Source organism: Lepidochelys olivacea (genome assembly GCF_965140295.1).
Source record: "Lepidochelys olivacea isolate rLepOli2 genome assembly, chromosome: 7".
NCBI lineage: Eukaryota > Metazoa > Chordata > Testudines > Cheloniidae > Lepidochelys > Lepidochelys olivacea.
In genome coordinates, this window is record NC_140417.1 from 45,234,075 (window position 1) to 45,262,025 (window position 27,951).

General features: G+C 46.5%; 1 protein-coding gene across 3 annotated transcripts; it reads right to left on the reverse strand.

Moving 5' to 3' along the window:
- Positions 1-5,795: 5,795 nt before the first annotated feature.
- On the reverse strand, positions 5,796-26,597 carry LOC311523162 (uncharacterized protein C3orf18 homolog). Of its 3 annotated transcripts, none has more exons than XR_014712279.1 (6): positions 26,111-26,597; positions 21,241-21,648; positions 17,875-17,900; positions 15,885-16,014; positions 9,976-10,313; positions 5,796-6,906 (listed from the first exon to the last, which is right to left on the reverse strand). XR_014712279.1 is itself a non-coding variant. In XM_084632909.1 (6 exons), exons 3-6 carry the CDS (start codon positions 21,472-21,474, stop codon positions 10,233-10,235), a joined length of 471 nt encoding a protein of 156 aa, XP_084489035.1. In that variant the 5' UTR covers positions 21,475-21,648; positions 22,672-22,792; positions 26,111-26,597; the 3' UTR covers positions 6,976-10,232. The 3 variants fall into 3 exon arrangements, 2 of the variants coding, with proteins under 2 accessions (XP_084489035.1, XP_084489034.1); XM_084632909.1 differs by lacking the exon at positions 5,796-6,906 and adding an exon at positions 22,672-22,792 and having other exon boundaries at positions 6,976-10,313; XM_084632908.1 differs by lacking the exon at positions 5,796-6,906 and having other exon boundaries at positions 6,976-10,313.
- Positions 26,598-27,951: the final 1,354 nt, after the last annotated feature.

Sequence of the window (27,951 nt, forward strand, 5' to 3'; positions counted from 1 at the left end):
CATAGGGCTGCCCTACATTTCTGCACAGGTCAGGGGGATCTAAAGCTAGAGTGGGAGGTAGAGCAGAAAGGGAACCAGTAACTCTGCAGCATGCTCCCCCCAAGCCCTGATTCACAGCTCAGAGAGAGCTACACCTCTGCAGTGTTTGGGCTGCCTGGGTCAGGAAGGGCTGCAAATATGGTGGAAGAATGCAGGGAGCCACTGCAAAATGCAGCCTTCACAGACTGCAAAGTCAGAAGGGACCACTGTGATCATCTAGTCCAAGGGTGGGCAAACTTTTTGGCCTGAGGGCCACATCGGGGACTAGAAATTGTATGGTGGGCCATGAATGCTCACAAAGTTGGGGTGCAGGAGGTGGTGTGGGCTCTGGGGTGGGGCTGGGGATGAGGAGTTTGGGGTGTAGGAGGGTGCTCTGGGCTGGGACCAAGGGGTTTGGAGGGCAAGAGGGGGATCAGGGCTGGGGCAGGGGGTGCAAGTTCTGGCTGGGGGGTGCAGGATCTGAGGTGGGGCTGGGGATGAGAGGTTTGGGGTGCAGGAGAGTGCTCCAGGCTGGGATCGAGTGGTTTGGAGAGCGGGAGGGGGATCAGGGCTGGGTTGGGGCATGGGGAGAGGTTCAGGGCATGCAGGCTCCAAGCAGCACTTACCTCAAGCGGCTCCCAGAAGCAGTGGCATATTCCTTCTCCGGCTCCTACGCAGAGGCACGGCCAGGCGGCTCTCCACGCTGCCCCATCCACAAGCACCTCCCCTGCAGCTCCCATTGGAGTGCATAGGAGCCAGAGCAGGGCCATGCCGCAGCTTCTGGGAGCTGTGTGGTGTGGCCCCAACCCTGCACCCTGGCCAGAGGGGGGTCAAGCCACTGGTCCAGCCCCCGACACTGCACCCCTGCCAGGGCAGGGTCAAGCTGCATGGTCTGACCCCCAACCCAGCCGGAGCAGGGCCGAGCCACGTGGTGCGGCTCGCAGGCTGGCTTAAAAATGGCCCGTGGGCCATAGTTTGCCCACCCCGATCCAGTCTGACCTGCTGTATAACACAGACTGGAGAATTTATTCAAAATAATCCCTAGAGCAGAGCTCTTAAAAAAACAGCCAGTCTTGATTTTAAAATTGCCAGTGATGGCAAATCCACATCAACCCTTGGCAAATTGCTCTAAAGGTTAATTACTCTCAATGTTAAAAAGAAAAGGAGGACTTCTGGCACCTTAGAGACTAACAAATTGATTTGAGCATAAGCTTTCATGAGCTACAGCTCACTTCATCGGATGCATGCTTAAATCAATTTGTTGGTCTCTAAGGTGCCACAAGTCCTCGTTTTATTTTTGCACATACAGACTAACACAGCTGAAACCTGTCATCGGTCAACGTTCAGTCATTGAATCATGTTATGCCTTTCTCTGCTAGACTGACGAGCCCATTATCAAGTAATTGATAGGTAACTAAATTGAGTTCCTTGAGTCTATCATTATAAAGCATATTTTCTAATCCTTTAACAGAGATGCCAAGGGTTGGCTGTCCTTAAGAGTGAGATTTACAGCCCCAAAGAGTGTGATTCAATGACAAAAAGCGAGACTTTCCAGATGGAGTGTTAGGTCATTGCTCAGGAGCGGTGCTAGGAGAGGGTTGTGGGGGGCTATAGCCACCCCAAAATTTGCCTTATCCCCCCTGTAGCAGCTGCCACTCTCCAGCCACCCAGCTCTGAAGGCGGAGTGTAGAGAGTGGCGGCTCTTGGCTGGGCGCCTAGCTCCAGCAGCAACACAGAAGTAAGCCTTCTTACAGAGGGCAGAGGGCTGGGGGGCCCAAGAGCAGCCCCATCCCATGTTCCCACCCACTGGAGCATGCCGCTCAGGCCAGGTGGAGGGTCCGGGATTCCCAACAGCAGCCTGTACTGACCCGCTTCAGCCCAGGCTCCTGGGCCTCACCCTCCATGGTTGCTGCTCCCTGAGGCCTCTGTCAGCCTTGGAGCTGGGTTCCTGCCTAAGCAGCTCTTACCAGCTATGACCAGCCAGTGCCCCGCTCTGTCCAGCTCAGCTCTGGCTTCCAGCCCCTGGCCTGGCCAGGCCAGGGCCACAGATGAGGACAGTGCCAATGGAGGGATGGGGCCTCATGCCTAGGGAAGGTGCAGCCCTCCCAGTTTTCTGTCTTGTCACCTCAGCCAGTTAATAACCCCTAGTTTAGGCACACAGTCAGTGGACAAAACGAGAAATATTCAAAAATAAACTGTTTTTATATAAACTTAATAAAAAAGAAAAAACTGCTTTATCAATACAACAATATGTTTATTTTGCATATCACTTTGTCCTAGTAATCATCCATTTGAAAAACACTTTATAAGTACAAATACTATTTGGTTTGGGTAACATTGCTCATGTTACATTTACAACAAACTAAAATGATCAGATTCCAAAATAAATAAATGCAAAATAAATTCATTAAAATTAAATAATTAAAATAAACCACAAGCAAACAATACATTTAATAAATATAAAAATACATAAAATAATCAAATTAAATTTAATTAATTTGAAGTTAACAAACCATAGATAAAGGATTCAGATTCCACATTTCTTTTAATATTTAATTTGGTTTCACGTTTTATTTGTGTGCTTTGTTATATCGCCATGAGACCCCCTTTGCTGTTTTTATAACTTCTTTTGGTGGCTTAAACTTGTACCATGGCTGAGGATTTGCCAGCTTCGCTTGGATAATAGAGACCAGTGGCCCTTCTAGTCCAAGGTTTGGTTTGAATGGTGTCTTATTCTTTCGAACAAGACTGAACGCTCTCTCTTCTCCTGCATTTGAGTGGGATAAAACTAAGACAAGCCTGGCAACTGTGAACAGTAATGGGAACTTGAGAAGACCTAATTTAAAAAAAGAAGTCTTGCCTGCTACTGGGACAATGAAGGGCCATGGATTTGTCCAGTATGGTTTAAATTTTGAACTGGATTTTGCAGAACCTGTAATCTTTCAATCAAGTCCTGCTCATTTTTTGGGCAAACTCATTTTTTTGAGCATCAAGTATTCACACACACAACCATACCTCACTGCCGGATAGCCTCGTCTCTTGGGCCTATAGTCTTCATGGTTACCACAGTACACAAGCTTTGAAAGTGGTTGCCAAGCTCCAAGCCCTATGCCTGAGGCCCCAGGTGTATTGTTGTCTCTTTCAGCCCTTGAGTAAAAGTATTTTAAATCTTTGTATATTTACTCAAAATGAGTGAGATAAGTTTAGGAATATGTGTGAGAGTGAGATAGCATGCTAACAAGTGAGTCTCACATCCAGTGAGTGAGACTTGTCATGTCTGCCTTTAATCATTCTTCTGGCTCTTCTCTGAACCCTCTCCAAGTTACCAACATCCTTCTTGAATTGTGGGCACCAGAACTGGACACAGTATTCCAGCAGCGGTTGCACCAGTACCAAATCACCTCTCTACTCCTACTTGAGATTCACCTTGTAAAAGGGTTGAATTAGGCCAGGGGGTCCAATCAACCAATTAAGCAGCAAGCAGGGAAGAGATTTAGGCTAATTGGGAGCAGGCTCAGCTGGACAGGAATAGGAGGGGCCTGTATAAAGCCCAGGAGCTGGGGGCTACTGGGAAGTAGGTGGCAGTCACTCTTTAGAAGGAGTGTTTAGGTTTGTAGAGGATAGGTCATGGCTACTTTCTGTAGAGGTGTGTTGGGAGGCTTGTGAACCCAGAGCAAGAGAAGCGGCTTAGGGGAAAAGTAGCAAAGAATAGGAGTGTAGATCTTGGCTGCTGCTTAAAGGGCCCCTGAGCTGGAATCTAGAGAAAAGAGTGGGCATAGGTTCTCCTACCAGCCTCCTGGAATGTGGCACCAACCAGGTAGAGAACAGTGGACTACCTGGTTATGACATTCTATACCTTGGGGGAGCATGTTATAACCCCCATATTCCTCATTTTCATATAATTGTGATCATATGTAAAAAGTATGCCTTGTAAGGTATCATGGGGAAGGTTATGATCTGCTGAAAGTAATTTCTCTATCCATATATGTAGTTATGAGAATTGTGTAGTATGGTTGTCACTAAAACATGCTGTAAGTTGGGGGAATCAGCCAGATATTAGCTACCTAGAGGCAACAGCAAGGAAAGTAACCAGTGCCTGGGTGGGGTGTCAAACAATCCATCAACAGCCATTGTCCAGTCTAGGAACTACAATGCAATGACTCACCTGCATGAGGCCACACCAGGGAAATTGTTCAACCTTGCTTGACTTGAGGGGTGGGAAAAGCCAAGAGGGAAGAAAGGACATGGTAAAAGGTGGAGACATTTGCCCTGTGCGCGTGCGCTCTCTCTCACCGACATCTACAGACACCACACCAAGCGACTGAAGCACTGATCAAAGGGGAGAGCCTGGCTGAAGAGCAACCAGCCAGCCTGTGGTGAGAAGCATCTAAGTTTGTATGGGCACTGAAAGTGTTAAGATCAGCTTAGAATGTGTTTTGCTTTTATTTCATTTAACCAAATCTGACTTGTTATGCTTTGACTTATAATCACTTAATCTATCATTATAGTTAATAAATTTGTTTGTTTACTCTACCTGAAGCAGTGTGTTTGGTTTGAAGTGTGTCAGAGGCTCCCCTTGGGATAACAAGCCTGATATATATCAATTTCTTTGTTAAATTGACGAACTTATATAAGCTTGCAGCGCCCAGCGGGCATATCTGGACGCTGCAAGAGGGAGGTTCCTAGGTTCGTGTCTGGGACCGGAGATATTGGCTAGTGTCCCCCCACGCAAGGAGAAACATGTGGTGACCTGGCCACAGGGCCAAGTCATGAAGAGGGAGCCCCCTGGGGGGCAGATAGTGAGAGAACAGTGGGAGAGACACCATGGGAGAAGGGCACAATGCCTGGCCAGAGCTAATCCCCAGGATGGCCAGGAGGAGGTGCCACCAGTGGTGAGTGGACCCTGTGACACACCTGTTTATGCATCCAAGGATTGCATTAGTCCTTTTAGTCACAGCATTGCACTGGGAGTCCATGTTTAGCTGATTCTCCACCACAACCCCCAAATTTTTTTGAGTCACTGCATGCTGGGATAGAGTCCACTATCCTGAAAGGATGGCCATTTATTGTACCTAGAACAGGGGTTCTCAAACTGCATTGCACTGTGACCCCCTTCTGACAACAAAAATTACTACTCATCCCCAGGAGTGGAGGCTGAAGACTGAGCCTGCCCAAGCCCTGCTGCCCTGGCTGTGGGGGACAAAATAAAGTCTGAGCCCTGCTGCCCCAGGCAGGGAGGCTAAGGCCAAAGTCAAAGCCCAAGGGCTTCAGCCCCAGGCAGAGGCCCTGTAACCTGAGCTTAGGCTTAGGCCCTGGGCAGTGGGGCTCAGGCTTCAGCCCCGGCAAGTCTAATGCTAGCCCTGGTGACCCCATTAAAACAAGGTCCCGACCCACAGTTTGAGAACCACTGTCCTAGATGTATACATTTATATTCAGCCATATTAAACCACGTATTTGCTTGCGCTATGCTTACCAAGAGATTCAGCTGGCTCTGTATCAGTGACCTGTCCTCTTCATTATTTAATCACTCCCCCCAACTTTTGTGTTTCTGCAAACATTATCAGTTAATTTATATTTTCTTCCAGGTCATAATGTGTTAAGTAAAAACGTTAAATAGCGTAGTGCCAAGAACCAATCCTTGCAGGACCCTATTTGAAACACACCCACTCAATGATAATTCCAATTTACATTTTGAGACCTCTCAGTTAACCAGCTTCTAATCTATTTAATGTGTACCATTATATTTTATATCATTTTCATTTTATTGAAACGTCATGCTGTACCAAGCCAAATGGCTTACAGAGGTCTATTACATCAATGCTATTACCTTTATGAACCAAACTTGTAATCTTGTCAAAAAATAAAAAGTTTTAAACAGGCTCTACTTTCCGTAAACTCATGTTTATTGGCATTAATTATATTTCCTTCCTTTATTTCTTAGTTAATTGAGTCCTCTAGCAGCCACTCCATTATCTTGCCTGAGATTGATAGGTCTATAATTACCCAGGTCACCCTGTTTACCCTTTTTAAATATTAGCAAAACATTTGCTTTCTTCCAGTCTTCTGGAACTTCCCCAGTGTTTGAAGTCTAATTGAAAATCAACATTAGCAGTCCAACAAGCTCCTCAGTGTTCTTTAAAACTCTTGAATGAAAGTTAGCTGGACTTGCTCATTTCAAAAAAATTTAACTTTAGTAACTGCTGTTTAATATCCCCATGAGATAGAATAGAAAGAATGTCATCATCAGATGACATGACAATGTTTTTTCCCCAAATACAGAACAGAAATATTTATTAAACACTTCTGCCTTGTCTATGTTGTTGTTAAGTCTATCATTTCCATCTAGTAACAGACCAATATATTAAGAAACCTCCTTGTTGTCCTTAACTTTGCTGGCTGTAGAGTTTGCTTGTGTCCTTTTGCCTCCCTTATCAATTTTCTACAATTCCTATTGTCTCTGCAATCCTGGTAGATAGTCTAGTGTATAACAGCAAGGGACTCTCAGGGCCTCTTCAAGTAGTATTCATCCCCACTTTTTTTGCAATCTCAGAAGGATTATTATTGGTATGAGTGGGGATGTCCATGAGAATGTGGCTTGTCCAGAAACTGGGCTGCCAGAGCACAAGTTCCAACCACAGAAGCCCTGGCTTCTATACTCCTTGATCATGCATCCTTGTGATCTGCAATGTGGGTTGTCTCACCCCAGTTTGCTCTCCCCAGAGAGGAGCGTTCAGCAGAAACTCTGCAAGCCCGATTTTGTCGATCTCAACCTGTTGATATTTTTTCTCATGGAGGGGGAGTGTTTCTGCTCAAGTATTCAGTGTCTAGTACTGTGCTTGGAACATGCTGATTCAGCATGCATTGGGTATATGTGCTCAGCAATTTTTCCTGAAAAATGAAAAGAAAAAAAGACTAAAAATCATGCCAGATTTCATGTAAATACTTTAATTACATCTGAATGCTTAAAACTTGAGTTAAATTACACCTTAACACATCTACTAAATTATATGTATATGTCCAGTACCCTGTAAGGAGGTGCTATTACACTAAAAGAATGCTAAAGCCCAGCCAATAGTGGAAATATTCTTTTAGTCTTGTTATCTGTATTACATTGATTCAACGGCCCCCAGCACAGGACAGAGCCCCCTTATATAAGAGAACTGTTTGAATCTGAGTGGAATTCTGTCCATTTATTATATAATATAGGTCTTACCCCTAATACATGACAAGGTATGGGTTTCGTTCTGGATACACAGCAAGTGCATCACTCAGCAACTGCCTGAGAAATGCAAGGAAGGGGTTCACAGCGCTTTGCAAAGCATATTGTTGCTTTTAGGAAATACTTCCTGTTACCGTTTTGTGTATTGAATCAAAGAATTACAAAAATTCATGTCAGTGATAAGGAGTCTTGAAAAATGTTCCCCTAAAAAGAAAAAAGCCAATGTTGTTTAGTTTTCAAATAGTTCAGAAGCCCTAAGGCCTGCCAAGCCCCAGTGGGCCTTACAGCAACAGCTGAAATCTACAAGGGAGAAATCTGACAACTCAGTTGCTGGCAGCCATTTCTGAGCCAATAGAAAGAGATGATGGTTCTCCCAAAGCAGAGTAAAGTGTGTGATGTGTTTGGTTCAGATTCTCATCTGGGGTAAAATCAGTGTAGCTGCATTGAAGCCTCCAGGGCTCAGAACCTCAAAGGTATTAGCACCTACCTCCCATTAAATTAGGCACCTAAATACGTTTATGGATCTGGGCCATTGACAATGTCCACCAAACCCAGCGGAGATAGGCTGTATTACACCAGCTGAGGATCAAGCTTATTTCCATACACCTCACCCTGTTGTAAGCAATCCTTTTGGAGTGGGAACACTAATGGCAGCCTGTAGCTAAGGTGCTGGGATGCCTTTTCGTAGATTCCAGTTTTCTTCTGGCTATGAGCTGAGGGCCATTTTCCCAAAGGCAGCTACAGACTCCAGGATCAAACAGGTTCCAAGAATCCTCAAGCTTTTAACAGGGAGGGGAAGTTTAAAAAAAATAAACCTCCCAAAAGGCTCAGTCCTGCAAAGTCTTATGCAGGTGAGTAGTCAGTGAATACTCCGCTGGGTAAGGACAAGTTGCATGAGAAGGGGTTGCAGGATCGGGCCCATAAGCAGGAAAGGTATGTGCACGTATGAAAGGGGGAAATTTGTCAGAAAATGATTTGAGGGCGGGTACGCTGACCAGCAAGTCCTGACTTGTGCAGTTCGATGAATACCCAAACTACTGGACACTCTGACAGCCAGTCACCTGCCTCTTTGCATAATGCCCACTTTCTAAATATAGGTATGCATTCAGATTTTGGCTGCCAATTTAAAGAGAGCTCTTTACTTTGAGAGTCATGGAGTTGGCTCTCTCTGCACTGGAACACCTGGGCAGAAGGCAGTTCTGTTTGACAAATGCATGTGCTGAAGGAAAATCAATAGATAATCAGTGCATCAACTGTGATGGACACATGCATGTGCTGCATACATCAGGTCTCAAACTTATTGGTGGGACAGCTGGATCTCTTGACTATATCTATATAGATCCATAGGTACAGACCCATCACCTGGTCTTACAATTGTCTTATGATCTGGCTCTGCTGGGGGACATGGGTGAAGGGAAACTTACAGACAGCCTGTTTTTACACTTTCCTACTATCATTGCTTAGGTCCTGCTACTTGCTTTTGATGTTCTCCCTGCAGTGCCTGGCCATATTGCGCTTCCTCTTGGTGACTGCCAGAAAGCTCTGCTTATTACAGTGCCAGCTCCCTACTGCAGTGTGCTACGTTGGCCAGATGCAGTGGGGGCCTGGCAGGCACCATTACACCACTCTTGCCCAGGAGCTTCCTCTTCAGCACTCGCCCTATCAGTTAATGGCACAGCTGAGAGAGAAGTGCACCAGTCATAAAGGTGAACCAAAAGGATTTGTTTTTACCTACCAAGACCCAAGTTCAAGATTTTGCATTTCTTCTGCATTGCTGGCTGATGTGACTGAGACATAAAGCAGAGCGTTTTCTTATACGCTGTACACTGCTTTAGATGGGGTCATCTATTTCAGCAAGAGAAGCAAAGAACCCTGAATCCAGGTTCTGGCAGGTAAATAAGTAAGGATCACACTTTTGACTATTATGTACTGAAATTTATTTGTCCTATATTTTCTCACTCTCTCTCTCTCACACACACAGACTTCCTCAAAGTGTTGTTCTTCCCTTAGAAAACTTTGCTCTGTAAGAACCATCTTCCTTGGCCAAAGCACAGGAGTGGATGGGACTACATCCAATCCCATTTATTTATTATTAATATATTAATTCTACCACTGTGGTATCCGGTCACCAATCACTGCCACTCCTAGCTAAGCCAGAGGGAGCTCTACAGAGGGAGATGAGAGGTCCCAGCTTCTATGAGCTGAATGGCTTGTCCTTACATTCTTATTACATCACTGATCTGGGACATTCAACCATTTCCTCTCTTTAGATTTATGTAATCAATTTATTTTTCCAAAGCTCTTTGGTTCACCTTTAAAACTAGTGAAACTCCAGTGCTACCAAAACCCAATGGAAGACCACAAGGAATCTTTGAGTGCTACCCCGTGAGTGTGTTTATGAACAATCCAGGCAGCACAAGAGGCAAGACAGATGAGCTTGCCTTTGGGATAATATCATGTGCACTGCCGAGGAGACAGACACAGCTGCACTGCCTTCCAGCTCAAGGGGGCTTAAGTTGCCTCCAGGCACCCGCTAAAGCTCCGTGGAAACCATTAGATTACACTGCAGGACTCCAACCATGAGATGTTATGGTATAAAACCACTGGGAAAGCCCTTCAAAACAAGTGCTCCCACCCCTGCCACGATCCCATGACTTGGTAGGGTCCTGTGTTCTGACCGATTTAGCTTCAAGACAGTTTATCTTCATCCCTGCACAGCTTGGTAAAATGGCACTAACCAGGATCGCTCCTGAAATCTGAGCATGGCAGCTCAGGGCCCTTTGGTAGCGACGCACGCACCAAAAGTTGCTGCAGCCAGCCACCACCAAGCATTTGCTGCCTGAAGTGTGTAAATGCCCAGAACTGCTCCTCAGTCACAGCACAAACTGATGGGGTGGTCGGTAAGCTCGGTATCCTCATCCATGCTTGTGGTATGTAACTGGTTGGCTCCGTCCTCCCCGATCTCAGCGTGATCCAAAGCAGGGGCAGGTGTCGTTCACGCATTGATAGCGTTAGCGACGTCTGTGAACACAAGGCGGCTGGGTCTCTGGACGGTTCCCTGGCTCATCAGGAGGATCTGCAAAAATGAAGCAATGAGAGATGAGACAAGGCAAGGATCTGCAGAGATATTTGCAAACCCACATGTCTCTTCATAAACTTACACACTGTGTCTTACCTACATTCACAGGCCTGCGCAGCACATTTCATTAGGATGTGCACCCAGGGAATTTTTTTAAAAGGCAAACATTTATTGAATTACTCAGTCATAAAGGACATTATTTTTATTCATCAAACAAACTAAAACTAAAACTTACCTTAATTTTTTTAAATTAACAACGAAACTTTACTTAAAATATGAGGCACAAAATACCAAAGTTTTGCTGTAGTGATAACCAGGCGTATACAAAGATAGTAAATTTTCATGATCTTTATCTTTAACCAGATAATGAGCTAACCCAAACCGACCAAAACAGATTAAGGTTTCTTCATCTTCCTGTCCTAGAGAGTGAGACTTCGCTCACCAGGTGTTATGGACTTAAATTCCTCAATCACATCGTTGTAATTAACTGACAAAACCAATTCTTGTTCAATGTACAAAATCATGAGTGAGTCGAGGCGCTGTTGGGACACTGTACCTCTTAGATTGTTTTTTACATGTGCTAGTTTCGAAAAGGCTCTTTCACATGAACAGCTTGTCTGCTCCTTTTCTTAACTTAACAATGAACCAATCCATATTTTAAAATTAAAAGGGGGTGTCATACGATTGAATTAAAACGTAAAGCCACAGGCTTGTTAGGCTATTTCAGCAGAGTACATGTGACAAAGCTTACAAACACTGTAGACACTGCGCTGGGCATGCCTGACGCAGCCGTTTATATAGGTCAGGGGTCTGCAACCTTTTAGAAGTGGTGTGCCGAGTCTCCATTTATTCACTTTAAGGTTTTGCGTGCCAATAATACATTTTAGCGTTTTTTAGAAGGTCTCTCTCTATAAGTCTATATATTACCTAACTAAACTATTGTTGTATGTAAACAACGTTTTCAAAATGTTTAAGAAGCTTAATTTAAAATTAAATTAAAATGCTGATCTTACGCCGCTGGCCCGCTCAGCCCATTGCCGGCCTGGGGTTCCGTTCACCTAGGCCGGCAGCCAGAACCCCAGACTGGCAGTGGGCTGAGCGGGGCTGGTGGCCGGGACCCCAGACTGGCAGTGAGCTGAGTGGCTCAGCCCACTGCCGCTTAGCCCCCTGTCGGTCTGGGGTTCCGTCTGCTGGCTCCTGCCAGCCAGGGTCCCGGCTGCCAGTCCCACTCAGCCCACTGCCGGTCTGGAGTCCCAGCCCCGTCTGCATAGAGTAGGTACCTACCTTCTCCCTGGTTCTAGCCCATTCTCTTCCTCTCTCTGCACTGAGATGAGGGTGGGAGTGTGCTGAGAATAGGGCTGGGGGTGAAGAAGCAGGCTGGGGATTGGTGTGCAGGGTCTGGCCAGGAGCTAGAATGAGGGATGGGGCTCAGGGTTGTGGCAGGAGGTTTGGGTGTGGAGCGCTTACCTGGGCAGCTCCCACTTGGTACGAGGGGTGCAGGTGGGAATGTGTGTGTGTGTGTGTGCAGGAGCTCCCGTTTAGTGCTCAGGGTGGGAGTGGGGGTGCAAGAGTCAGGGCATGGGGAAGCCTGGGTATGTGTGGGGGGTGCAGGAGTCAGGGCAGGGGGGGCTAGGGGTGTGTGAGGGGGTGCAGGGGTCAGGGCAGAGGGCTGGGGGTGTGGGCGGGGGTCATAGGGGTGCTCCCAGCCCCCTGCCGTGAGCGGTTCACAGCAGCGGGCTGGAGGGGATATCCCCTGACTCCACCCCCTTCCCCAAGGTCCCCGGAGCAGAGAGCGAACTGTGGCTCTGCTTTTCCCTCTCCCCCTCCCTGCCAAGGGCCATCAGCTGATCTGCGGTAGGGAGGGAGAGGGGGAAGGGCAGGAACCCAGCATGCTGGGGGAAGAGGCGGGGGAGGGGGAAGCTTGCCTGCCGTGCAAGGAGAGGGCGGGGGGGCGGAAAAGAGCGGGCCGGGGCGGGATTTTTGGACCCCCGGAACTCCCACACTCCAACCCCCCGTTCCCCGTCCCCTGACCGCCGGAGCCTCTGCTCCAGCCAGCCCCTGATTGTCCCCAGGACTCCCGGCCCCCTTACCGTGCCGCTTAGCTCCACCTCTCCCCGGCGCCTCAGCGTGCCGCGTCCGGGAGCGGCCCTGGACAGCGCTGCAGCGGCGGGACCTGCGCTCGCAGCCCCGCCCCTCACCACACGGCTCCGAGCGGCGGGAGCTCAGGCCCCGCTGCAGCCGCGCTGTCCAGGGCCGCTCCCGGACGCGGCGCGCTGAGGTGCCGGGGGAAGATGGGGAGCCTCCCTGGCCGGGAGCTCGGGGTGGGCCAGGCAGGACGAGCTTACCCAGCCCTGCATTAGGGTGTGCCTGGGTACACCCTGTACGCACGCCTATGCCTACATTCATCACCAGGATTAGTCTGATTAGAAAACACTGGGCTTAACAAATATGTGACCCAAATATATATTAGGCCAGATATTGAAGTCAATGGAGACAAGCCAATTTACACCATCAGACAATGGGGATCATTAGATGTAGTTTATCCAGGCTGCATGGATAAACAACATGTAACACTTTCTTTCTCCCTGCATCATTTGGATGGCTTATCTCTTTATCAATATTTGTATGTACAAGGCAGTCACTTCCAAACTGTTGCAGCCCTATGGCTCTTGCACCTTGGAACCTATGAAACCTGCCACATGCTATACAGTGGCTCCATTTTGGATGTTCTCTCTTACTCTTTCGAACCTTTACAATTGCCATTTATCATCAGAGGCAGCTGTGAGGCAGCAGGCCCCAGGCAGATCTGAGGAGTCCAGCAGCACAGTCCTGTCCTAATCAGTTGCCTTTGGCATTGCTACTGTGCCATTGTTTCCCTCCCTCACCCACTTCATTATCTGAATGAGCTCTTCCTTATGCATCCTATATTTCTTCCTAGTCGCATTTTAGTCAGAATCCCTACTTTATATATTATTCCTCTACTTTTCAAAAATCAACATGTTAAACACACAACCCTCTGCCACCAACAATCCCTCCAAAACATACACACAAGCAGTGATACAAGGGGTAAGTGATCCCAGAAGAACCGGTCACCTAAAATGCAGTAACCCAACTCCCTGCTCTATCCTGTCTAGTAGAGTTGGGTTTGAAGAAACAGCCCACATTTTGGGGCAGGCAACTGGAATCTAAATCCAGATTTGGGTCCAAATTTGGCCACTGGCCTTTATTCTGACAATGGAACTATCAAAACCCCTTATCCAAAAGCCCTGTGAATTTCAGGGCAGTCAGCCTGCAGATCAAAGTTTTGTAGTTTGTGCCCATGTCAAGCGCAGCAGTGTGTATTCTCAGGGACGCTTTGTTAGTTCTCAAAAAGAAAAGGAGTACTTGTGGCACCTTAGAGACTAACCAGTTTATTTGAGCATAAGCTTTCGTGAGCTACAGCTCACCTCATCGGATGCATACTGTTAGTTCTGGAAGCAGAATTTTAAGATGGTGACTCTGTGAAGGAGAAGATACAGAAGCAAAAGCTGCCATTGTTTACTTGCTACCTCAGGTGTCTCTACCTGCCCACATGACAGTTTGCTACTACATTTTTACATGTGTGCTTAGGCAATAGGGGAGGTTCCTTTGGGGAAAAAGGCTTTACAGTTACAACTTCTACGTATTTTTCCTCTCCCACACTCACCTCCATTAATCTGCTGCCAATTAGTTAAGTATATAAAGTGAAGTATGTGTGTGAAAACAAGAGCACTTTCCACCCCTAAGGAAAAGCTCCATAGGAAATGGAAAGGAATATGTGGGCTGGTTGGTACAGCTGAAAAGAAATCTAAAGAAGGGGAGCTGTTTACTCTACAGAGGGGCTGCACCCTCACATCACTTGCTCCAAGACATACCTGTTCCAGCTATCCCTGATGCCTCTGCATTTCATAAGAACTTTTTCCCCCAACAATGAAAACAAAGAAGATTGTGAAACTGGCTGAGAGTGGTAAGCAGCTCCTTTCCCTGCTCCTCCCACAACCTGGTGCCCTGGGCAAATTGGCACAGAGCTAACATGTTGGCTGAGATACTGCAAAGACTATACCAATAGCAATTGAAAACCACTAGTGGAGACCCTCTTCTCAAATCACTCTAGTGTAGCAAATCGGCAGCATTGTGGGACTTTGCAGTTGTCATTATGGTGCATGCCGTGGCCATTCAGAGGTCTGCAGCAGCTGTCAAACCTAGAGCCTGGGCGCTTCTGCTGCAAAAGCCCGTCCCACTTGAGCTAAAGCAGAAACTCGCCTCCCGGTCTTTCTTCTAAAGCCTTGTATGCAGTAGCACTCAAGTAACCTGCTTAGCCAAGTCTATGCGTACTTCACCATCACTCCTCTACTTGGAAATGCAATGTGTGCTAACTGCAATGATTGGAAACTCACAGGAGGCTGCACCCCTACCCTCCACAGCAAGGCCCTTGCTGAGACACACTTCTCCACAGCTGCCTTATGGGCCAGCCAGAGGGTTAGATTCCTTCATGCAGATGAGAAATTGGTTACTCCCTTTGATGGGGCTTAACCCCCACCAGCTGCAAAGCAAGAGACAGAACTGCAACTAGGCATGCTCTGCACCTGGAGGGGAGACTTACTAATTGCCTCCTGACCAGAGGAGGCAGAGCTGGTCTGTGGAGCTCAGTTTGGGAGAGATTGCTGAGGTGGCAGATACTGGTGGAGAGGTGCTCTGGGACAGGGTTTAATAGGCAGGAAACAATGGTGAAAGAACTCTAGGCTAGAGGGGCAGGTTAGGTTCCTACAAGGGAACCTCTGAGGCAGAGGAAAATAAGGGAACTACACTGAAGCCTGAGGGGGCAGAAGCACTATTAGTGTGAAGATTGATTTGGACTTTTATTTAGATGGTTAGTTTGTGCTCCTGCGGAGGGGGTTTAGACTCTATCTAGTTTGGCTAGATGACCAACCTGCAGAACCACAGAGAGGGAGTCAGGGGAAGATGTGGCCTGAGATGCAGCCCCAGGGAGAGCCCAGAAGGAGGAATGCTAGAGACCAGGACCCCATGCAATGCTATCACTAGAGAGGAAGGGGTGCTCATGAGGTGAAGATGCCCTTCTCCATGGCCTGTGCAAGGGCTGCACACTTGGCCATGCATGTGCTGGGCTCTGTTTGTCAGCTCCCACTACCAGCACGTACCAGCTCCAACTCCATTTGATGCTCTGCTAGGCCCTTGCAACATGTTGAGAGATTAGCTATAGGAAACCTATCCCCTAATTGCTGAAACCCTCCCTTCCCCTTCTTCTAGTTTGCCAAATTTTGCATTTTCCCTCCCACCATCTCTCTGTAATGACAACCCTGTGACCTTCCCCTTTCCCTGTTCCCTTCCAAGCTGCTCTGGCCTTCTACCCCAGCCTGTACCACATGGTTAATGAAGACCCCAGAGGCTCTGTGTGGCTTATGCCACACACGGCGTTCATTACAAGACTAACTCCAATGCATTTGCCAGGCTCAGTAATAACAGGCCTGCACATCTCTGAGTGGGTTGGGTAGAAAGAAGCGTGATGTGACTGTGGAAGGCAACTACTACCTTGCTCTGGGTGGCCTGGGAAGATGCAGCATCTCTCCCATGCTCCAGCAGCTCTTGTTCCAGCTCGTCCTGTTCTTCTGTGGGGTCGAAATTGTACATGGGCATGAGCTGGTGCCGCAGCTTCTCTAACCTGCCAAAGGAAAGAAGAGCAAAGTGCAGCATCGAAACCTGTGGCTGAGGAAAGAGGGAGAGTGAAATAGACTGGTTAGTCTTCCCTCCCCACTCTGTTGCTGGGCAGCTGCTGAAACTTGTGTATGGATCTGTGTGTAGGGGTATATTTTATATTTTAGGGTGCTTCTTGCTGTTAAGAGAGGATTTGGCTGTAACTCACTAAGTGTCATGTCCCCATCCAGGGGCAAGAATAAGATCCAACTGCTGCTACCAGCTAACCAGGTTGTTTTGTTAGACAAAGTGGAAGAGGCCGGTACTGAATGTGCACGGTTCAGTTACTCCCGGTAACCTGTGGCTGCACAGCAGGGGCTCATGTGGGGATTTAAACTGACCTAGAATCTCAGGATAAGCTTTATGTGGCAGGGGGAAGCACGTACCACGCTGGCTCAGTGTGCTGTACACACACACACCCCCGCCTCCCAACCACAGTGGCTAGTCCACATGTTGGATAAAAACCTCCTACTGCTGGCAGAATTACATCTTCAGCTCAAGTGGTAGAGGCCTGTGTCTGGTTCTGAGTTCAGTCTCTGCCAACAACCTGGGAAGGAGGAAGGCGGGATTGGTACATAAAATCTAAAAGGAGCTCTTGAGGGAGCTCATGGACACACAAACACTTTGTAGTTCTGTGTGGCTTACCTGCTCTCACACTAACAATGTAGCCTGACCCCACAAAGAGTCTCCCTTCATGCTGGCCTAGACAAAGCAGTGATGAGAGGGACTGCTGACCCCATCACACAGGCATACTTGTGTGTAGCTGTCAAAGCCCCGGCATATGCTGTGGGTGTCACTTTGTGGGGAGGCAGGGATTCCTGAACTGTTCACCACCACAAATATCCCTTTTGGCCCAGGCTCAGATGATGTTCTCCACATGACCCTTGCCTGCTTCTGGCTGGGTTCTGCCCACTAAACCATCAGTATGTTTACAGGCTAAATGTTTCAGCACTGCCATTAGCTGCTTCTGTTTCTCTCAAGTCCCTGCTTTGGGAACCAGCTTGTAAGTTTTCTGGCTAGTAGCAATGTATCCTGCAGGCTGTGTGTAGCCTAGCATTGCCCACTGCAGTCACTAAGTGAGGCACCGTCCATGGCACAGAAATTCACCAGTGTCTGTGTCCATTTGGAAATAGCAGGAGAACCAAGGAGAGATGTCTTTCCCTGCTTGCCATCCTTCTCCTGATTTTCAGCAGCAAGCTTAATGGGTGGGTGAGGGGGAGACCACTAAATCTTGAGCTAGGAAACTTAGTGTCTTGCAAAACTGGATCCAGGGGAAATGTGGAGTCCATCATTCCGCCAAGTAGCACTGCCATAAACAGAGGAAAGCAGGGGGAAAGGTAGGCCCACAGCCCTTGCCAAGCTAAGCCGAAGCTTTGGAGAACTGGGGTCTGGCACATGTAGCCTTGCCAGGCAAACTTCATTACATAAGGCAGCTGGAGCAGAGGAGCCCTGCCTGTAAGCGTAGCATTTGAGATTGGCTGAAATGTGACAGACTCCACCGCTGATAGGACATGCCTGTTATATGGATAACCGCTTCTTTGTACAAACACAGAACCTTCCCCCTCTCTTTATCCCTCCCTATGTGAGATAAGTTAGGTGTTGTGTAGGAAACCTACCACACATTCAGAGGACTTTTGGCTTCCCAAATGGCAAGGAGCTGGCTTTGAAAAGGAAATCTACAACGGGGGGGGGGGGGGGGGGGAGAAAGGGAGGGAACTCTGCATTGCCATCTGACTCCCTTCCCCTGGCCTCTCTGTCTGCTAGAGATTACCTGGTCTTTGCCTTAGCTTTGATGCATTAAGATTCCCCAAAAGCAGACTGCACTTACCTCTTCCTCTTCCTGATATAGAGAACCTAGAGGAGAAAGAGAAACATCATTAAAACAGTTCCAGTGAGGAGAGGAGCAGGAGATTGTGCCTATCTTTAAAAAGGGGAACAAGGAGGACCTGGGGAATTACAGACCAGTCCTGGAAAAATACTGGATCAAATTACTAAACAATCAATTTGTAAGCACATAGAGGATAATAGGGTTACAAGGAATAGCCAACATGGATTTGTCAAGAACAAACTACACCAAGCCAAACTAATTTCCTTCTTTTAACAGGGTTACTGGCCAAGCAGATGGGTGAAATAGTAGATGTGGTATATTTCAATTTAGTAAGGCTTTTGACACACTCCCAGGTGATAGTCTCATAAGCAGACTAGGGAATTTGGGTCTAGATGAAATTACTCTCAGGTGGGTTTATAACAGGTTGAAAGACTATACTCAGAGGAGTTATGGTTTGCTATCAAGCTGGGAAGGAGTACCTCGAGGGGCCTGCAGGGGTCTGTCCTGGGGCTGGTACTAAGCAGTATTTTCATTAATGACTTGGATAATGGAGTAGAGAGTGTGCTTATACAATCTGCAGGTGATACCAAGCTGAGAGGGGTTGCAAGCACTTTAGAGGACAGAATTAGAATTCAAAACAACCTTAACAAATTAGAGGATTGGTCTGAATTGAACAAGATGAACTTCCGTAAAGACAAGTGCAAAGTACTTCACTTAGGAAGAAAAAAATCAAATTCACAGCTACAAAATGGAGAATAACTGGCTAGGTGTTAACACTGCTGAAAAGGATCTGGGGGCTATAGTGGATCACAAATGGAATGAGTCAGCAATGAGAAGTAGTTGCAAAAAAGCTATCATCCTGTGGTGTATTAACAGGAGTGTTGTATGTAAAACATGGGAGGTAACTGTCTCGCTCTATTAAGCATTGGTGAGGCCTCCGCTGGAGTATTGGGTCCAGTTCTGGGTGCCACACTTTAAGAAAAGATGTGGACAAACTGGAGAGAGTCCAGCCGAGAGCAACAAAAATAATGAAAGGTTTAGAAAACCTGACCAATGAGGAAAAGTTAAAAAAAACTACAAAAAACTGGGCATGTTTAGTCATGAGAAAAGAAAACTGGGGAGGACCTGATAAGTCTTCAAATATGTTAAGGATTGTTATAAAGAGGACGGTGATCAACTATTCTCCATGTTAACTGAAGGTGCGACAAGAAGTAATGGGCTTAATCTGCAGCAAGAGAGATTGGTTAGATATTAGGAAAAACTTTCTAACTATAACAGGTGTTAAGTTCTGGAATAGGTTTCCGAGGGAGGTTGTGGAATCCCCATCACTAGAGGTTTTAAAGAGAAGGTTGGAACAACACCTGACAGGGATGGTCTAGGTCAGGGGTTCTCAACCAGGGGTACATGTACCCATGGGGGAACGCAGAGGTCTTCTGGGGGTACGTCAACTCACCTAGATATCTGCCTAGTTTTACAAAAGCCTACGTAAAAAGCACCAGTGAAATCAGTAGAAGCAAAAAGTTCATACAGTGACTTGTTTATACTGTTCTATATACTATACACTGAAATTAATTGTAATATTTATATTCCAATTGATTTATTTTATAATTATATGGTAAAAATGAGAAAGTAGCAATTTTTCAGCAGTAAGGTGCTGTGACAATTTTGTATTTTTATATCTGATTTTGTAAGCAAGTAGTTTTTGAGGTGAAATTAGGGATACAAAAAACAAATCAGACTCCTGAAAGGGAAGGGGTACAGTAGTCTGGAAAGGTCGAGAGCCACTGGTCTAGGTTGACTTGCTTTTGTCTTTGAAAACTTTATTGAAAGTCTGCAAGAAAATTCTGCAGCAGCAAGTTCCACAAATTAACTTGTTGCAGTTTGTAAGGGAAACTGACCCTAGGAACTGATTTTTGTTGTTAACACCCATCTTCTTCTGAAAGGTAAACTAGCTTATTCTACTAGAGAAGGACCCCAGCCCTTTGCGCTGCCTTCTTTATGAGCAACACGCATTTAGGACTAAGTGAGAAGAAAGGTTTAGAAAGCCACTACCTATAGTGGAGATGGAAGGGCTGGCTCTGTGGAGCAGCTCGGGGAATTTGTTCAATATCCCACGGGAAGAGTGTGACGGACTCCACACCACACATCATTAGACATGCCAGTTGTTATTTGGATAACAGCTTCTTTGTACAATCACAGAACCTTCCTTTTTTCTTTAACTCTCCGTATGAGAGATGGGTTAGGTGTTATGTAGGAAACCTACCACACATTCAGAAGTCTTTTTACTTCCAAATTGCCAAGGGATCTACTCAGGAGCTGGCTTTGAAAGGAAACATGACAATGGGGGAAGAAGGGGAGGGGAGATCATTCCCCTCTTAATATTTCACTGCTTAACAGTGCATCACCTCATGTAATCTGAAGTGCTGACCTACTTCTGCTGTGTCCGTATCACAGGAAGCTAGACAGCCCCCGCCCCCGCCCAACTCCACCTCAGTCAAGGGAGACAGAACTTTCTGCAGGGGCAGAGACTGTGGAATGAACTTCCCCAGGAACTAAGAGCCATCACAAACCTCACTATCTGCTCCAAGTGCAAGGCACATTTCTCTGACCTTGTCTCTTCTAACACACTTTTAGTAATAGGTATATTTTTATTAAAAAAAGACACCCTACCAGACCAAGACTTTCCACTGCACATGCATGTTCCTCTGGGGGGAGGATGAGAGCATAAACAACAGATGGATAGTCATATGGCTTAATGCACTACTGGAAGGTGATTAGATGCCACAGTGATAAGCACGGTATAAAAACCTACATAGGACAGAGTAGAGTAGCTCACGAAAGCTCATGCTCAAATAAATTGGTTAGTCTCTAAGGTGCCACAAGTACTCCTTTTCTTTTCGCGAATACAGACTAACACGGCTGTTACTCTGTAACCCAGATTTACAACTCAGAGCAGAATCTGCCCCATTTTCTTTTAAATAAACTCAAAGTTATTTTAAAAAATGCTCATACCACATATGGGAACTGGTTCCTGGCATCCTCAAAACTACTGGGCACCCTGCCTGGACTGAAGTCCTGGGAGATCCCAGAAGCACTGATCATTGTGCTGCGATTTGGGTTCCTACTGGGAGCCTACACATACCTCCCAGACTTGGCTCTTTCTGAGCACTGGATAAAGACAGTTAAAAGTTGTGGATCTCCGACACTTTCGGTGCCCAAAACTTTTGTATGGTTCTCCGGTGTGGTGGCTCTTTCTTGGTTCAATCAAGTTACTGGGACTAAAACTCATGTTGATAAATCACACCCACCCTCCCTACTTTAGAAAGAAAAGTATTTAAAATGCTGGATGGAGTGGGTCTCTCTTACCATTGCTACAGCCAACCCAATCATAGTAATGATTCCAAATGAGAGAAGCATTGTGCTCAGGCTGGGCCCACTGCTGACCACATCTGGGATTTTGGTGCTGTTAAAGCTGGTGGTTTCAGGGCTTACGGTAGCAGTTTCTGGTAGAGCCCTGTCCATGGTTGACCCTGGGTCTGGCACAGAGGTGGCAGTGGTGCTGCGGTACAAATCGTGTACAGAGGGCATGATATAACTCATCCTGGACAAGAGCCCCACGTCCTCCCTTACTGAACTGTCTCTACCCACTCGGGACGCTTCGATTTCTGCTACAAAGTCATAGGGTCTCTCCTTATGTCAAGGGCGCTCCTGTGAGCACTGTTGTGCAACATCGTCCTTGTTGGCCCTTCTTTGAGGGAATCCTGTTGCTTCTCCCTGTGTTTGAGAGAGACAAGCAGAAGCTTTATGAGTCACAGATGCACAAGGTGACAGTCCTAAAGATACATGACCAACATTTTCTGAAATGGCAACTGATTCTGAGTATGAGATAGATTAGATATAATTGTGGGGGATAGGGGAGGCTTAGAGAGTATTTTTGGGTGCTCAACCTGAGATGGAAAGTGGCTGACTTTTCAGAGATGCTGAGTGCCTCCAACTCCAGTTGAAGTTAGTGGGATCTGTGGGTGATCAGCACCTCTAAAAATTGGTTAGTCTCTAAGGTGCCACAAGTCCTCCTTTTCTTTTTGCGAATACAGACTAACACGGCTGTTACTCTGAAACCTATCTAAAAATCAGACTACTGATTTACATGCCTAATTTCAGACACACCCAGATTTGCATAGGTGCTGACTTTTGTTTTTGCTGGTGGGTACTTTTGAGGAGGTGTATGTGACTGCCAGTTTTGGGGGGGAGGCTATTTTCAGCATATTCATATACTTATTTCATATTCTAGTTATTGAATGCATCTATATTGGTATCTTTACTATTTTAATAACGATTAAATGGCTATGAACTACATAATTACATTTTCATAAATTAAAGTATATTAAAATAATTGCAATCACCTACAAGCTGTCTTCACTAACCTCCAGGAGTGAAAATAGGGCACTACCCTCCAGTACACAGTACCAGCAAGAGATTTTTAGCGGGTACAGGATACCAGAAAGACTTGGAACTAGCTCCCCCCTCTGCTTAAAGGAGCAGAACGTGGCTAGGGAGGGCATTCAATCTTTAAATGGCATTAACAGCACAATACATATGCTAACAAACTTAAGCAAAGGCTTTGTTTAAGTTTGTTGGTTGGTCAGGAGTCCTCAAGAGGGGAGGGGTGGGAGGGACGGAAGGTGTTTAAACAGTGTTTTTTATTTTGTTTTCCCCATTGGTCTGAATTATCCATGACATCCATATTACATCACATAAAGTCCAAATCATTAGAGGAATTCCTCTGCTTGCACTGACCAGAGGATGTGTGGATTCTGATGTCAGCCCAATTCTGCAGCCTTACAGGAATCAGGTGTTGTCCCCAGTGTACACAGAATTCTTCTTTGCAGCCAAACTAGTCTAACATGCATTTTGTTAACTAGAAGTGGAACAGCAAAACAATGAAAACAAATGCCTCATTTTTCAGCTTTGTGGGTGAGAGAACTATAAGTGAAGATTATAATGGCAGACACTGACCGCCTTAAACCAGCTACCTCAGGAATCTGCCAAGAATTTTGCTGAAAATATGTTCCTCATCTTAGCAACAGAGCTAAGACTTATCACACATCTGCCCACCTTTATTTGAATGAAATTCCTTCTGATCTGACAGCTCAGGCATTGTCAGCTTCATCCAGAACAATTTACGAACTTGGAATTTAATCCTGTAACCCTTAATCATTTGATCAATCCCACTGAACACAATGGGACTATTTGCATGACTATTGACCACTTTTGTGGAATGGTAAGAGTTTTAGGAGTCTGCTCCTATAAAGGAAGTTGAATCCCCGATTGAAATGCCATATTTGGGTACAATACCATAAAGCAGTTTAGTATACAGTTCTACTTAAAATTTATCTTTTAATAAGTCATACATATGCTGAAAGAGCTCCTCACCCAACTCCCATATTCCATACAAACAGACTGAAATACTACATATTTGGGGGGAAAGTGAGTAGTTAAGCATGTTGATGATTGTATATACAAAGTGGAGTGTCAGAGGGGATGGGGAGAGCGTGGGGGTCCCAGACTGAGGGCAGGGAGGAGTCACATGGAGGGTCACGTGGGGAGGTCACATGCCCCCCTGTGTCTCTCCCATGAGTGTAGTACCAGCAAGAAATTATTTCTACTTGCACCATTGCTAACCTCCCAGTTTAAAGACATTATGTCTCACTGTAGCTTTCAAGATGAAACTGCCAGCAATCTTATTTGCATCTAGTTCCCTGGTATTGCCTTGATGCACATTAAGGCCAGCTACATTATTCAGTTGACTATCCCATTGATGACTGGAGATGATTTTTAAATCTTCTCAAGCTGGAGAATGAGTTCAGGGTAATCCAGGCATAGTGAAAAAGATTCTTATAAATTTGTAGTACTCTGGAAACATAGTGCTTCTAGAGTACTGCAAATGACTCCAAGCTCTCTTTCTTGATGGATAACAGCTAATTTAGACACCATCATTTTGTGTGTAGTTGGGATTATATTTTGCCATGTGCATTACTTTGCATTTAACATTGAATTTCATCTGCCATTTTGTTGCCAAATCACCCAGTTTTGAGAGATCCCTTCCTAACTCTTAAGTCCAAAGTAGACTGCAATCTTGAGTAATTTTGTATCACATTCCACACTCAAGATTTGGCTCCTGGGTGCTGAGCACCCACTATTTTTTTCAATGGGTGCTTCAGCCCCAGAGCACCCACAGAGTCAGCGCCTATGCAGGTTTGACAATTTTAGTTTTAATATCTCTATGCTTAGTTCCCCATCTGTATGGCAGGGCACTGATATTTACCGAAAGGCTTTGGATGTCTGGATAAAAAGGACAAGGAATTATTAGGATGTACATTATTACTATGGCTGGACCTATCACCCAAGAGAAGTATATTCAATATCAACCACCATCTCTAACAAGTGGTATTTGGTCATTGCAGCCTCATGGGATGTGGGTTTTCAGAGTGAGACCTTGAGGTTTCCTCCTTTCCTCCAGGTTTCCACCCTGTAGGTGGATGGCCCCTCAGCCTCCTATGTAGTCCTCTGTGGCACAGCCTGACTCCCACAGGCCCCTTGCCGCTCTGGTTATCATCTTTCCGCAGAGAGAGAGAGAGAGAGGCCATCCATTGAGCAGACTTCCATCCTACCCCTCCTCCTACTCCTCTATTCCAGGACTGCCATGTTGTCTGCTCTTTCATCCACTACTCTCAGGAATGTTCATTGCATCTTGTTGAGAAAATTCACCTTGACATCTTTCCCCATTATGTGTGGGGCAGGAGAGGGACTGCCCTGGGGTTACTATTTGCTCACTATCTGTCCTTAGGTACAGTATAACAGGATCTCACTTAGAAGGTGGTGGCTGGCTCCACAGCGTCTCCCAGACCAATCAATTATCCAACTTTTGTGAGCCTTTGCAGAGTGGGGTTTGGGCAGATGCCATCCCTAGTCCATTTCAAGGACTAGAGGAGACAACTGAATTCTGCAGAGTTGCCTGTCACAGCAAGGTGCTGGGGTCTGAGCAGAGAGGGTTTCAGGGATTTAGCTTCATGGACAGTCACTTCCCCCAGCACTGGGAAGTGTCCCTTCAGACTTTTCCAATGAGCCAAGCCTTCCCAGCCTGAACCATTTTGGGGCCTTGAGAGATTCTCTTGAGCAGAGGCTGGGACATGTCTCTCCTGGAGGAGAGACTGTTACTCAACATTGCATTTCTATCAGGATTATCCATGACTGCTGAATTTCAAACCTGTCCCTGAAGACAAGTCTGCCTGCTGTATGAGAGCGTGTCACAAGGGCAATGGGACCAGCCCTGCCTATGTCATAATTAGCTACCTCCCAGCTGAAGAAGAGAGGATTAACTGGGGTCAAATGACAATCTTATGAATACAAGGGCTACTAAGGGCAGAGAATGCAGTTTAGAGGAGGAACCATAGGGAAAAGGTTGGGTGCCCATGGAAGGGCCTGAAGTAGGGGCTAGAAGAAGCAAGGGAGTCAGGGCTTCATTGCAGAGAGATTTAAAAAGAGCCCAGAAGGGACTGGGAACTGAGCCCAGAGGACAGACTAGAGAGGAGTCCAAGAGGAGCAGAAGAACTTTTTGTTTGTATAGACTCTTGTTACCCAGGTTAAGTTTTGGCTAGTGACTTGGATGGAGGGCTAAGCCACATCACTAACTCCACCCTATGTGGGGAAGGCTGAGGGGACCTTCAGAGGAGGAAATTGAGGCATGGAACATCTGCAGAGCTCTCCTTTCACTCTTGGTTTCATTCAGTCTTGGGTGGGATATGACATACTAGAATAAGGGGAATGGGTGGGGGAAATTCATTGCCTGCCTGTATTAACCCCAATGTCCTGGCCAAATTCCAGCTCCATCACTTCTATTCTCCCTATATAAAATAGCCTGAACCCCCTGCATTTCCAATTAAAGTTACTCTTCACCCCCTCTTCTAAAAATATCTTTTTACAGTACTGCTGTTACAGGATGGCCCCAAATTCCACCCCAGAAGTAGCTGCATGTCCTTGCTGGGTGATGCATATTCACACAGCAATATGCTTTCATTGTTTAGGGCCAGGCTGATGCTACTGCTTCTCACATCAGCTTTCAGTCCCAGTGGCCTGCTCTGGATTCATCCCCTTCCCACTTACTTTCAGTGTAACAAGCTGGTGCATGCTCCCTCCTCCCTAACCGCCTGAACAAAACCGTGACATCAGCACTTACTTAATTCCTCCCAGATGAGGAATCGAGTCCCCTTCTGGTTCCAGTCGTCCGTCTCAGACTGGAAGAGTAGCCCAGGCCAAGCCTCCCCAGCCGGCAGGCAGGGGGAGTACCCACAGCCCACACAGAAACAGTAGCCGCTGGCCTTGTCCCCGGAGAGCTGCTGTCTGTCTGTCTAACCTCGTCGTCTCATACCACAACTGGGACAAGAGCAGAAGTGCAAAACGTTGGGTGATGTGTGTGTGAGTGCGTGCACGCTAGGGGATAGGAACAAATTGCCCTCTCATACAGAAAGCTGCTTCCAATGGACAGCAGAGAGCGACCTGAGCAGACGGATAATTCTTGGTTTGGTGGAGACAGGGCTGACGAGCCGCCTTGGGCAGTGGAACTCAGATTGCTTGTACCGGAGATAGAGGACCCGCGGCTGCTGTTAGTGCGCTGCTTGCCATTGTATTTTCCAAGATGCCAGGAGCTGCCCACCCCTCCTCCCCTTTCTCTGATCTCCTGCTTTGATCTCCTTTTTGCCGGGGATTGGCAGGGCGAGGACGGGGTTCTGGCTCACGGTTGGCCAGCCTGTTTGTCACTCATGAGCTTTTGCTGCTGCAGAGAGATTGAGGTTAAACAGTGGGAAACTGGGATTTGTAGCACCATGCACTCTCAGCCTGGAAGGATGCCACATGCCATTGCCCCCACAGAATTGGCGGGGGCGCGGGGGCTGGGAGATTTTAGCTCCTGTATAACCTTTAGGGTTGTGTTTCGCTTTGCAGTGCTGCCATCGGGCTTGGTTATACGGAATTCCAGCCTTGCCCAAGTCTTCCCAGGGGAAATCCACCAAGAGGGCATTTGTCCCCACCCATAACCACTGTGCCTTTTACCCAGTGCAATTGCCTCCGGTCCCTGTCAGTGATGGTCATGACACTTGGTACTTTGCTCTCTTGTCTTGCCAGGGTGCTGGAACAATTTTTATAGTGGGGGTGTTGAAATCAGAAACCACATATTTTGTTATTACTCCATCAAGCGAGGGGGTGCTAGCCCTAGTTCCAGCACCCCTGCGTCTTCCATCTTGTTTCTGAGGATCTCAAAGCGGGCGCTCTCTCTCTCTCTCTCTCTCTCTATATATATATGTTAACTGAAGTATAACTTTAACTGGCCCCTCCAATCCAATCTTGTAGTTTCAGCCTCTGTCTGTGGGAAAAAGGAAAGGAGTACTTGTGGCACCTTAGAGACTAACAAATTTATTTGAGCATAAAGCTTTCCTGAGCTACAGCTCACTCACGAAAGCTTATGCTCAAATAAATTTGTTAGTCTCTAAGGTGCCACAAGTCCTCCTTTCCTTTCCTTTTCTTTTCTTTTCTTTTCTTTTCTTTTTTGCTAATACAGACTAACAGGGCTGCTACTCTGAAACCTTTCTGTGGGAAGGAATTTGGAAGATAGAGGCAGTGGAAATCAAGCTCCTTTACACTGGGGTCAGTCAGGATCAGCTTTATGACATTTCACCAGCAGAAAATCAACCTGCTCTAAGTGGAAGCAGCATCGGCATCAGATGCACACTGCTCACCTGTCTATTTAGAAAACATCCCCGGACATCGGCAATACCAGGAGGGAGAAGCTGGAGTGTCTTTGAAAAGCGAAGTCAGGAAAGTAACTGAAATACTTCTCAGTAAATACAATCCAGTCATACAGTCCCTCAGTAAATACAATCCATCCTAAATTCTCAATTACTGAGGGACAATCTAAACTTATTACTATATTTGCTTTCCACAAGCTAACCTTTAGTATAACCTTTTATGAGTGATGTACCTGAATATCTGGATGCTAATATCTAAACTTTTTTGTTAAATTTA

Coding starts and splice junctions, on each gene's coding strand:
- LOC311523162 (XM_084632908.1), bottom strand. CDS start 21,474: ATGAGTTATATCATGCCCTCTGTACACGATTTGTACCGCAGCACCACT. Junction 17,901..21,240: donor TTGGGTTGGCTGTAGCAATG/GTAAGAGAGACC, acceptor TTTCTCCTCTAG/GTTCTCTATATCAGGAAGAG. Junction 10,314..15,884: donor CCCAGGCCACCCAGAGCAAG/GTAGTAGTTGCC, acceptor TCATTTTTGCAG/ATCCTCCTGATGAGCCAGGG.